The sequence below is a fragment of the Pteropus vampyrus genome, unplaced genomic scaffold, assembly GCF_000151845.1.
Source record: "Pteropus vampyrus isolate Shadow unplaced genomic scaffold, Pvam_2.0 Scaffold208, whole genome shotgun sequence".
NCBI classification, from domain to species: domain Eukaryota; kingdom Metazoa; phylum Chordata; class Mammalia; order Chiroptera; family Pteropodidae; genus Pteropus; species Pteropus vampyrus.
The window spans coordinates 3376984-3390328 of NW_011888989.1; the positions used below are offsets into that span (position 1 = coordinate 3376984).

At 33.7% G+C, this 13345-nt stretch overlaps 2 protein-coding genes and 1 non-coding gene across 4 annotated transcripts in view; 1 reads left to right on the plus strand and 2 right to left on the minus strand.

Moving 5' to 3' along the window:
- LOC105300337 (EF-hand calcium-binding domain-containing protein 10-like) overlaps positions 1–13345 on the plus strand; it is a 16317-nt gene continuing 2972 nt past the window's right edge. Inside the window, exons 1-4 of one of the 2 annotated variants that reach the window (XM_011372520.2) lie at positions 1–171; positions 4636–4800; positions 4912–4999; positions 6236–6279. In XM_011372520.2, the coding sequence (XP_011370822.1) occupies positions 63–171; positions 4636–4800; positions 4912–4999; positions 6236–6272 (399 nt within the window). In that variant the 5' untranslated portion in view covers positions 1–62 and the 3' untranslated portion in view covers positions 6273–6279. Of the gene's footprint in view, positions 172–4635; positions 4801–4911; positions 5000–6235; positions 6314–13345 lie in introns of those variants that run through there. The other variant, XM_011372519.2, reaches the window with a different exon arrangement.
- The window catches only part of RINT1 (RAD50 interactor 1), a 26785-nt gene continuing 19473 nt past the window's right edge, over positions 6034–13345 (minus strand). Inside the window, exons 12-15 of the mRNA XM_011372518.2 lie at positions 9273–9487; positions 8363–8543; positions 8170–8288; positions 6034–6609 (exon numbers count right to left, since the gene is read on the minus strand). Coding sequence (XP_011370820.1) covers positions 6417–6609; positions 8170–8288; positions 8363–8543; positions 9273–9487 — 708 coding nt within the window. The 3' untranslated portion in view covers positions 6034–6416. The remainder of the gene's footprint in view (positions 6610–8169; positions 8289–8362; positions 8544–9272; positions 9488–13345) is intronic.
- On the minus strand, positions 9615–9733 carry LOC111747020. Its single transcript, XR_002783358.1, has one exon. It is a non-coding gene; the product is annotated as a 5S ribosomal RNA (ribosomal RNA).

The following is a 13345-nucleotide window of genomic DNA, read 5'->3' on the forward strand; positions in this document are numbered from 1 at the left end:
AGGGGCGGGGCCAAACAGCCGCGACGCTGCCTGGTCGTCTAGCAACGGCCCAAAGCGAAGATATGGAGGCCTGCAGCAGCAGGGAGCTGGAGGCCAGGAATTATTTAGAGAAACATCGGATAATGGAGTTGCTGAACTATCTCACCAGCTCCCTGGTCTTTTACCAGCCAGGTAAGGGTCTTGGCTACCACTCGGCTTTCTGTCCCGCCCACTTCCCCACACGGAGCGGTTCCACGGAAATCCCCGGTACAGCCATTCCTACACGCCCTCCCCTGGTGGCGCCCGCGTCCCTCCCAAACACCCCATCGCCACCACCTTCACACGCACACTATCCTCTCTCTCTGCTGCTTGAGCCCTTGTGCTGCCAGTCAATGGTGGCCTTCAATGAAACAAGTACTTATTGAAAGGGCTCTTCGTGCCTACCACTAGCTAGGTGCGGTGGGACTCTGGCAGGTGGAGGGCTCGTAGGGGTGTGGGAGAGACTCCTGAGTCCCACAGCCTGGCTTCACCTCTTAGTCCTATGTGTCTTTGGGCAAAAGTCTGAACTTAAGTCTCCTCCTCTGGAAAATGGGGATAATAGTACTGATTTCATGGAAACGTGGGGAAGAGTAAATGAATGAATTATCCTTATGTCTGGCAAGGAACAGATGTTTCTAATATTACCCCGACCTCAAAGACTTTTTAATCTGGTAAGGGAACTAAGCAATTTTTAGGGTTAGACCAAAGGGTGTTCTTGAGGAGACAGCTTTTCCTAATGCTTTTTTTACACCTCTAAACCCCTTACAAGTTTGAATCATTGCATAATTTTTGTGCAGTGATTTAAAAGTTATACTAAGGTGAAATGGCTTGATATCATTTTCCCTAGGATGCGGAACTGTAACTTGCAGGCCTCCTTAGGGAATGTCAAAAATGCCAAAATTATCCATTTGTTTCCGTTTAAGGAAATGGAAATACCAAACTTTCCGACTTTGCCAAAGAACCACTTAACCGAATATGATCATGTCTAGAGTGATTAAGTTCTATTTGTTTTAAACGGATAAAGCAATATCCGTTTAAAGGAATGAATAAAAATTAATGGAACGTGGAAAAAATAAAATACACAGGAATGCACTTTTCAAAAAATGCACTGGGAAAAGTTGCTATAAAACTAATTATTTTGGAAAAATGACTACTGTTTCTTACTAGGGTTTAGTACTGTGATAGTGAAACAGTCTTGCAGTAATTTCTGTATATATGTATACTACATACACATATATGTATATACACATACACACATAGATCACTACTAAGGTATCCAATGAAATAACATTTGTTATTCCTGATAGCTTGATTTTAAGGCATTTGGTTTTTCAAAATAAATGTTATGACATTCATGTTAACAACCTCTAATATTTATTATATATAGGCAAATTTTAATTTTCCCCATTTTAACAAGATATTATATTCATTATATTAAAATATTTTTCAACATATTTTTAAATTTCATTTTGATTTTTATCAAACTAAATATATGGGGTTTAACAGTCGAAAAGTACTGCAAGGCTTATAATGATTAACAGCATTCCCTCCTTATCCCAGATTCCTACTCTACAGAAAAAATGATTTTCGGCTCCTTTAGTTATTTCCTTTGTGTTGAAGACCTGATGTTTCTAAATCACAGATTTTTACTGCTGCTACTTAATGATTCCGCCCCGCAAGGTTTAGATTTAGCGTTATACTACACAATGAAAATTTAGCTCTTTTACACAAACACATGCACATACACACTCACACCTGTTCCCACTCAACACCATCTTCCCAATAAAGTTAAAACACAATTTTAATATGACCAGTATTCAGAATTTACATTATTATTGGGCAAATAACCACAGCTAATCCATGTAGTATGCTATGATTGTATTCCTTGGTTGTTTTCCCTGAAATTAATAATACTATCTTTTAAATGTTTGCTTAAATTTTCTATGTAATTATCACTAATTCATCCATGTCTTCTTTTTGTCACAAGTGTGGTTCTCCTCTCATTACATTTACATTCATCAGGTAATCACCACCATCACCCCATCCCCCCAACTGTTTTCCTGCTCCAATCTGGACTGGTTCCTCAATTTCTCAGCTACACAGTTATATTCAGGGGTGTCCCTCATTCTTATCCTAAAAATCCTCTTCTCCTCTCTCCTGTGTGTAGAGCCTGTTTTATGGCGCTTGGGTCTCCATGAAATTTATGAGACAACAGGAAATTCGAATACCACCTGAAAATTTGAGGATAGTAAGAATTATTTTAGAAGTGTGAATAGTATTCTAATAATGGTATTGTGGTCATGTGAAAAAGAAAAAGGAGTCCCCTCTTCAACAAATGGTGTTAGGAAAACTAAATAACCACAAGCAGGAAAATGAAATTGGACCCCTATCTTATACCACTCACAAAAATTAACTCAAAATAGATCAAAGCCTTTAACATAAAACCTGATACCATAGAACTCCTAGAAGAAAACATAGGGAAGAAGCTTCTTGACATTTGCCTTGGCAATGATTTTTTGGCAATGACAGCAAAAGCACAAAACAACAAAAGCAAAAATCAACAACTGGGACTGTATCAAACTTAAAATCTTCTATACCGCAAAAGAAACAGTCAACAAAATTAAAGGGCAACCTACAGAATGGGAGAAAATATTTGCAAACCATTTATCAGATAAAGGGTTAATATTCAAAATATATTTTTAAAAAACCTCATACAAAACAGTAACAAAACAAACAAACAAACAATCCAATTAAAAAATGGGAAGAGGAACTAAATAGACATTTTTCCAAGGAGGACAACGAAATGGCCAGCAGGTACATGAAAAGATGCCTAACATCACTAATCATCAGGGAAATGCAAATCAAAACCACAGTATCACTTCATACCTGTTAGAATGGCTATCATTAAGAAAGCAAAGATAACAAGTATTGGTGAGAATGTGGAGAAAAGGAACCTGTGCACTGCTGGTAGGAATCTAAATTGGTTCAGTGGCTATGGAAGACAGGGGTTCCTCAAAAAATCTACTTTTTTAATTAATTAATTTTTTATGGTGACATTGGTTAACAGAATCCAATAAGTTTCAGCTGTATACTTTAACAGTAAGGCATATATATATTTACACTATGTGTTTCAAAAAACTTAAAATAGAACTACCATATGCTCCAGCAATTCCACTTCTGGGTATATAGCCAAAGGAAATGAAAACAGGATATTGAAGAGATACATGCACTCCTGTGTTTATTGTAGCATTATTCATAATAGCCAAGTTATGGAAACACCCTAAATGTCCATCAGTGGATGAATAAAGAAAATAATATGTAAACAGAATCGAATATTATTCAGCCATAAGAAAGAAATCCTGCCACTTGCAACAACATGGATGGACCTTGAGGACATTACACTAAATAAGTCAGATAGAGAAAAACAAATACTATATGATATCACTTATATGTGAAATCTAAAAAATCCAAACTCATAAATGGAATGGAAAGGGGTAGGGGAATAGAGATATTGTTTAAGAATACAAACTTGCAACTAGTAGATAAAGTCCTGGAGTTCTAATACACAGTACAGTAATTATAGAATACCATGTTATAAATATCAAACTTAGAGACTAAATATTAATTCCTACCACAAAAAAAGTGATAAAGGTGTTAACTAATGCTACATTGACAATCACATTGGAATATATAAATGTATCAAAACAACATGTATGTCAATCATATCCCAATTTCAAAAAAAGAGTCCTTATATTTTAAGATATACACTAAAATATTAATGAAATATGATTACTGTGATTTACTTCAGAATAATACAGGAAGAGGGGGACTGGACAAGATTATGGTGAAAAAGAAGACTGGCCACAAATTCTAACAGCTGAAGTTGGTGATTGGTTCATTATATTTTTCTATTTTTATATAAGTATGAAATTCTCAATGATGACTTTTTTAAAAGAATTATATATAACTACATATATGTGTACATATATATATATGTGTGTGTGTATGTATGTATATGTATAAAGCCTAGTATTGAAATAAAGTGACGGAGCAGTAAGTATGGCATTTGTCATCAAAGCTGCTCCACCTTAACTTCTGGCTTCTTTTCCTCATAACTGACCTACATTATTTCTGGAAAGTAGATTGGTCTTGATTTTTCATTTTTAACATTGCTTAAATGAAAGCTAGCTTATTTATCCAAATGACTGCTTTTGTTAGGAATGAACATTTATGCTTCCTAACTGGAAGACTATATTAACCTAGGAGTCTGTTTTTATTTATATTTCATCCTTTTAGCTGGCAACCTTCTTTCCTGCATCATGCCATTCCAATTTTTTTAGTTTTCAACTTTGTCTCCAAATTAGAATCACCTTAAGAGCTTTTAAAAGAAATGCCCAGGTCCAGCCTCTGGACTGTTTTATTCAGTCATCTGGGGTAGAGCACAGATTATACTCATATGTAATTAAGTTTTCAATGTCTTGCCTTTCTCACAAGGCCTATATCCCCAGTTCCTAGTACAGTACCTTGAACAATTTAATAATTGTTAAATGACTGTTTATGACATACTTGTAACATTTTAATTTCATATCAGAAAGAATTGAAACTATTCTTTTACAGATAAACCAAGAGAGTATTTAGTAGCTCTATTGGAACGACTGAGAATTGCCAAAATGACAGGCGTGGCTTTTCCTTTCTTTATGGATCACTCTAACATTGTGGCTATGTTTGAGATGATGGACTCCTCGAGCAAAGGCACCATATCATTTGTGCAGTATAAAGAAGGTCAGTAGCTAATACAATTGAGGTAATAGTTCATAGTCATTTCTCAACTTTCTCTAGCTGAAAATAGTTCTCACTTTATATTTTCCTTTCTTCTCATTCTGACTTTTACAGCCCTAAATACCCTAGGTCTGTGTACTGCAGATGAAGTTTTAAAAGATGATGGATATGGAATAACTTTGGATAAATTCAAGCTTGAAGTGTAAGTTCATTTTCTAATGAGTAATATTTAAGAATATGGCCTGATTTTGATGTACAATTAATACACTTTAAAACAGAGGTTCCTACTTTTTTGATAGAAATATTTTTCATTCCTGCAAAACTTTCAGCTGACTAGAAAGTGAAGACAGGGAGGGCTGACAGTAAAGTCCCTAAGCCTTGTGGGAGAGGAGGGAGAAGATGCTGGAGTTAGTTAGGAGGTTCCAGAGGTGGCTTTATTCTTTTCTCAATGGAAAATTCCAGCAATTCTCAAAAAATGAGGTAGAAAAGCCTTAATCTGCTAAAAGTAATGGAAAAGCTTTGAGCTCAATACACTAATTGGAAAATCTCTGTATAAATTGTAGAGTAGTGGAATTTCTCTAAAATATTTCCTCAATATTATTTATCACAAAGTAAATGTTTATCAATAGTATAGGTTGCATCCCAGACTAACAGTTTCAGATTTGTAGTATTATAACAGGAAAAGTAGTAATTAAATGCTAAATCAGAAAACAAACATTGCAAGTTTTTTTTAAAGCTACGGAATTATCAGTCTTTAATAACTTATAAATGCTAAAAAATAGTTAATAATACAAAGTACCACTGCAATAAAATTTGATAGTTAAGAAAGACTAGTTAATCTAACTCAATTTGTTTAAGTTTTACTTGCTGAGGATTTATTAATCAAGAAATGATTCAAATAGTTTTAAGGCCAAGGAAAAGTTAGAAGAGAAAGTTCAAGATTCCCATCTCATCATCAATTACATAAATGTTAAACAAAAAATGTGTAATTATATTCCGTACCCAGGGGAAAGAGTGCAGTACAGTGCTCTGGCCTGAAATGTTTCATCCAAAAGAAAAGGTTGCCCACTGTTGTATGGAATGGAACTAGGAAGTATTTTAAACAGAAGGACATTTGTGGAAAATGAGGGAAGTCCTATTGTAGTCACTATCTCATATAATGTGTTTCCCTATGGGAAAGACAGTGAATGTCCAAATAAGATGCAGGAACTTCAATTATAAACATGCATTCTGAAGTGATTTTTAAAAATTTATTTGCTGTATTTGATTATCCATAACAATCTCCCTTAATTAACATAGAAAACTGAAAGTTGGTTATATTTTATTATCTTTGCTTTTGTATTTATTTTATTCCACAGACATATTCAGCATTTATGTTTGTAAGTGGAACTACTTTGAGTTTTCATGGCTTCTGAGTTTTCTGTTTCTGTTTTCTCAGGAACAAGAGGACTAAGGAAATATGGTCAGCATTTTAATAACATCGTAAGTCCAAAATAATAAATGATTCTATGAAGTTTTCAGTTGTCCAGTTTCATTGATTTGGAACGTCACTATAACTTAATTCAATTGGCACCCTCTTTGTTCAAATAAAACCAACTCAAAACAAAAAAAAAGATGCATTATTTTCCAGTGTTAGGCCAGTTTGTCCTCAAGTTAAGTAGAATCTCAACATCATGTTGAGCCAGTTTATAAATTCCAACTTCATTTAATGCTGCTGTGGCGGGAGGTTGCCCTGAAGCTGACTGCAGGACATCTTTCAAAAGTAGAGCAGAACCAATGTTCAAATTCAAAACAATGCAGGCTTCTTTTACACTGTTTCAAAGAAATAAAACAGGGATGGAAATGAGATCTCCATTATCTTTATCATCCACATTATCCTATAACAATTTCGTTTTGAAAAACTAAATAGCTTCTCTGCACTGCTAGCCTGTATGCCCTCTAAAAAATTATGTATGAATTTATTATTTGGTTCTTTTAACATGTTAGGACTATGTATGTGTACAGAGTTTATATATCATTAGATTATTACAAGGTAATAGGATCACTGTTTTCAGTACAGATCCATTACTCCCCAAAACATAATACCTGATATTAACATTCTATTAAATGTAACCAAGACTTTAGGTAGATTAGGAAATGGGAAAAGAGAAAAGGGATGAAATGAGAGCAGTAGAAAGGTAGGATATTAAAAAAAAAAAAAAAAACACTGAAATGAGCAAAAATAATCTTTCATTTTATAAATTTAAAATACTTTATAATCTCAGAAATGCCCTAAACAACTTAAAATTTACATCAACAATTTCTAAAACTACTTATAAGAATTTTTCTTACATATGTTTTAGTTATACTTAGAACCAAAATTCATATCAAATGTTTAAGAAAAAAATATTTTCTTCAAGGCTGGCCTAATATTAGGTACTAAACATATTTTTAATTTCTTACATTTATTGAATATAGCAGAACTTCACTTGCTTTCATTCTCTATTTTTTTCTCCAGTAATATGCAAATAGGAGTATTAAACTAAATGCTAGAAAATAAAGCCCAACATATAATTTATATCCAGTTCTGATAAACTTTTTGGGGTCACAGGTCCCATATTTTTCACTCATATTTTTCACTGGTACACAATGAATATTTAAAATTTTTAATTTGATGCTTTCTATATATTTAACATCACTGGAACACTAAAGTTATTAAAAAAGGAATTAACCTTGAATAATGAAAACAAAATAGAAAGATTTTCACAGTAGTATACACTCTTCTGTAAACACAAAATAATACATATTTTTTACATATTAATGCCATCTTTATATTGATGGGACGTACATGGAACTAATAATCGTATTCCTTATGAGAAGGTCTTGTTCAAATGGCACTTGAGTCATATCTAAATGGGTCCATGAGGCAACATCTCATAACAGTTAAAAATTTGAACCTGGAAGCAGATTAATTACGTTTAAACCACAGCTCTGCTATTTACTGGATATATCACATTGAATAAGTTACTTAAGACCTCTCTGTGATTCAGTTTCCTCATCTGTAAGATGGGAATAAAAATGATATCTCCTTTAGAAAGTTGCTTACACGATTACATCAGTTGCCATATTTTACTGAACCAGAGGCATGACTGATTCTAAGATGAACTATTATAAATCAACTTCAAAAATGTCAAAATGGGAAACGATGAGCATCTTAAAATAGAAAGATGTATGTAAAGCTTTTGTAAGGAGCATTTTGTATATGTTGCTTATGTTCTGAAATCTCATTTATTGCTGTTATAATTAAAATAAAATATCAATGCATTAAAAAAAGGAATTAACCTCCTTTAACGATTTGCTACATCAAAATCAATTGTTAAATACTGAGCTTACTGTTTAAAATAATTTTCTGGTCTCTTGCAATAGTGGGAGAACAAAGGGAAAAGATTCCGAGTCATATCAAACTGCAACTGAGATGCTCCTCCTTCATTGAAGTGATTAGCAAGAATGATCTGAAATAAAGAACAGGTCATGTAACAGTTGCCTTCATCATCCATTACAACCCCAAAATATAGTCGACCCTTACTTCTTGGTAGATGTATATATCCAGCTTCTCTGCAAGCATTTGCCAGAAAATTTTAAATAAAGAGATGCAAAGTTGCTGCTCCAACTGAAGTAAACGGTCTCGTAATGTAAGCAGTAAAGGGCAAGCCGAACTGGACAGGGACATTACTGCCTGCTCAGACTGAGAGGGCAAGGACAACCACCTGGAAAAAAAAAAAATAGCTCTGCCTGTAGCACATTAATTTTTACCATAAAATTTTCATCACTTTGTATTTTCAAAGATTTAACAAATCATTTTAAATTTGTGGAAGTGCATTTTGGGTAAGAAAAATGTACAGCCCAACATTAAAAACTCAGAAAATAAATATATTTGTACTTTAGCTCTCAATTAAATACTCTTTACTTAAGGATGAGATTAAATTTTTTAAATCCCCCAGTTTAAATATGACTTACTGAAATATAAAAGTTAAAATGTATACCCATTTAAGATATCAGCTAATTTTATGCTCTAATTTTCAGCAAAACAGGGAATAACACTTCCAAACATTAAAAGTACTCTGTGTGCAAGGAATTGTGCTAGGACAAAAAAGGCATTTCCTGTTGTGAAGGAGCTCAGTCTGGTGGAGGTAACGGAGTCGTCCACACAAAGTTATGGACAATGCCAGCATGCAGAGGACTGCAGGAGCACCCACCTTTGTAAAATGGGTGACAGGCTAGGCCATTCAGACCATATCATACACCAGCTCTCTATTTACAAACACATCTGAAGGTTAAATTATGATCAGTTTATACTGATTAAGAATGAATATATTTTAGAAAGATTTCCATCAGAAACATTAAAAGTTTAGAGTGCAAAAGGCCAAACTCCATCTTTTAACTTCTACTAAACTGGAGTAGACTATTGACTTATAAAAAAAATACAGAAGACTTACCTTTCTTTTCCATATAATTTTGCAGCATCTTTAACTTCTCTAAAAACATGGTCTACTTGACGGGTCAACATGTCATGCTTTAAACGCTCTAACAGGTTAATCATGTTATCAAAGACAGAGCTCTCCATAGAGGCTAGTTGTCCCAACTCCAATTTACTGAGAGTGTTATTCTCTGCAAAGACCTCCAACGCTGCCTGTTGAAGTTGTAGAAAGAACTGAAAGCAAAAACATGTTAATGTGTTTATTTTTTAAATTTATTTGTTATATTTTTTAGGTGAGACAACCCTTGGTTGACCTCACAGATTGCAAGGACCTTGTCAGCTTACAATCCCTTATTTTTTACGCCTACAGCACCTGGTCTTCCTAGGTGGTCTCCCATCCAAGTACTAACCAGGCCCAACCCTGCTTAGCTTCTGAGATCAGACGGGATCGGGCTTGTTCAGGATAGCATGGCCGTAGACTAATGTGTTTATTAAGATACTTTTTTAACAGCTTGAAATATAACATATAATTCACTCATTTAACGTATACAGTTCAATGGCTTTTATCATATTCCAAGTTGTTGCGTCTCTCACCAGTCAATTTTAGAACATTCTCATTACCCCCAAAGAAATCCACACTCTTAGCCATCATCTCCCACACCCTCCCCATTTCCCCTAGCCCTAGGCAATCAACAAACTACTTTCTGTCTCTATACAGATTTGCCTATTCTTTACATTTCATATAAATGGAATCATACAATGTGTGGTTCTTTGTGACTAGCTTCTTTCACTTAGTATGTTTCCAAGATTTATCAATGTTGTAATATGCATTAGTACTTCATTTCTTATTGCCAAATAATATTCCATTACATGGATATACCACATTTTGATGGACATTTGTTTCCACTTTTTGTCTGTTATGAATAATGCTGCTATGAACATTTGTGTACAAGTTTTTGTGTGGACATGTTTTTATTTCCCTCAGGTATAGAGTGGAATTGCTGAATCATATAGTAATTCTATGTTTAACTGTTAGAGGAACTGCTAGACTATTTTCCACAGCAACTGCACCATCTTACTTTCCCACCAACTGTGTGAGGATTCACATTTCTCCACATCTGTGATAACTGTTATTATGTCTTTTTTATTATAGCCATTCTAGTTTGTATGAAGTGGTATATCATTGTGGTTTTGATTTGCATTTCTCTGAGGGCTACCATACTGCCTTAAGCACTCCTCATTTTTTTGACACAGAAAGTTGTAGTAAACCTAGCAGACTTAAGAATTAAGAGAAGTAAAATGTCATTTTTACGGTAGTATTTTAGGGAGAATTAGTATTATTCTTTCTGCCCTACAGGTAAACAATGCTGTGGATATTAGCAAAAGGTTAAAAAGAACCTAAATGTCCATTAATAGGGGCTGCGGATGGCCACACTTAGCAGTTGTTCAGGGATGGACATGTGAGAGGCCACCTTGGTATTTCTGCTGAAACTGTTACTGTCCTGTGAAATTGGTGATGGATCATGTGGGCCTAGAACCACCTATGGCCACAACTTACCTCTGCATGTCTTAGGAATGAAGCCAAAAAACAACTTTAGAGTGGCCATGCCTAATCCTTTGTTATACAAATTCCTCATTTCCTCACTCCACCCCACTTTCCACTTAGGCCTGTGAATCAAGTTTCTGTCATCTACTACTGAAAAATCCCTAATTCTGGATAGCTGGACATGTTAGGCTTGCACAAGCCGGCAATGGACAGACAGCTATTAGTAGAGAATCTAAATGAATGGAAGGCGAACTCTTGTCCACTTTCCTTTTTATTTTTTCATGTAATACAAGAGCTTTAATGATTTCTATTTAAAGCATTCACAGGCTAAAAAACTATGAAGATGATTGAAGGATTTTTGATGTTAAACAGAATTTGTACTGTAATAACATACTACTACAGGATTCATTCATGATTTGAAGAGTCAACTCTAAAATTTGGTTATTTCTCTGCTGACAAAAGGATGGTTAACTCAGCATCAGATAAGTTTTTAGCCTCAGGTAATTTTCTAAGGATAGGGATGATAGCCAATTCATCCTTGTTAAAGGCTGTTGCAGTGACTACAGTAATTAGATATTCCACAAATATTTCATTGAAGCTAAAAATATGTCCCTGAATGAGTTTCTTATTAGATCATCTGGCACAAGAATTAAGAATGACAATTTGTTTCATGCTATTGAAAAGCTTAGCAGAAAACAGAGCATTGTAGGGGCTGAGTGAACAAAGTACTTACTAAAATTAGGAATATGACACAAAAGTACACAATAATGTATTCTGATCAGGTGACTTTATAAAGATAAATGCATTTATTATTACACTCTACATTGTATTTATTTTGAAATAATTATTTGAAATAATTGTGAAATATTTTGTCTTATTTTCCTTGCTCAGCAGAATATTATGCACATGGATTTCAGCTAACATTTTTGTAGGGAAAAAAAGGCTTTAAATAATTATTTAAAAATAATAATAATTATTATTATTATTTTCACAGCCAGAGTCCAGATTAGAATTATGGTTGTTTATCAGATTTTTATTTTGTTTATACCTGTTATTAGTATATTCATTTTTGTTTCCTATTTATTTGGCTTATTACTCTGTATTTAAGAGACCTTTTTCCTTTCCCGGTAAAGGAATACATTTTCATGTATATAATGCTTTAGTAGTACATCATAATTTTTTTTGTATACAAATTATGTAAAGCATTAGCTGTAAACCACAATTTTTTGTCATAAATTCATAATCTATGAAACATTCTTATGTTTTCTAGACTTCCTCCCTAACCCAAGTATTAAATATTTTAAATGTCTGTTTGACTATATTGCATTTCTGCTTTTTTGTTTTATTGCATTAAGATTTGACAATGTACAGAAAGTTTAACTTAATCAACATTGTCCATCTTTGTGACTCATCTGGGCAAACCCAAAAATGTTTCACAGCATACTAAGTGTTCCTTAGCATACTGTGAACTTAACACCAATCCTAATTCAATCAATCTGATTTATTTAACTGTAATATTTTAAATCTCCACCTTACCTATTAATTGAAAAGTGGTACTTTTAAATCTTTAATTAAAATTAGTTTTTTTCACCTTGCTGAAAAACCGCATATAGATATCATTTTAGTTCTCTTTATATTTTGACTAAAACTTGAAACATGTTCCCCTATTGTTCTTTCTTTGTCCCCCAAGGGTAAACACCTTTATTTATTTATCCCCCTCCCTTTATTTTCTTTTGTTTGATTTCCTCTTTGATCCATTGGTTATTTAGTAACATGTATTTAATATCCACATATTTGTGTTTTTGAGTTTTCTTCCTATATCTGATTTCTAGTTTCATGCCACTGTGGTCAGAAACGATACTTGATATGATTTCAATCTTCTTGAATTTATCGAGGGTTGTTTCGAGGCCCTATGTGTGATCTACCCTGGAAAATGTTCCATGTGCAGTTGAAAAAAAAAAGTGTATTCTGCAGTTTTTAGATGAAACGTTTGGATGAAATAAATATCTAGTAAGTCAATGTGATCTAATATGACAACTAAGGCCATTATTTCCTTATTAATTTTCTGTCTGGATTATCTATCCATTGGTGTGAGTGAGGTATTACAATCCCCTAATATTATTTTATTACTATGGATTTCTCCCTTTATGTCCATTAACAATTGTTTTACATATTTAGGTGCTCCTACGTTGGGTTTGTAGGTATTTACAATTGTTATATCCTCTTCTTGGCCTTTGTCTTTTTAAAACATTTTTTGTTTTAAAGTCTATTTTGTCTGACGTAAGTATTGCTACCCCGGTTTTCTTTTCATTTCTATTTACGTGGAATATCTTTTTCCATCCCTTTACTTTCGGTCTGTGTCTTTTTATTTGAAATGCGTCTCTTATAGCTTTTTAAGTGAATAAATTTTCAGCTTTACCTTTGAGAGTTTTCCTTTCTCATATTTTCATACATCTGGTTATGGCCTTTCTCTTGCTTAAAAAAGACCCTTTAATGGTGAGGAACGCCTTTAGTTTTTGTTTGTCTAGGAACCATTTATCTCTCCT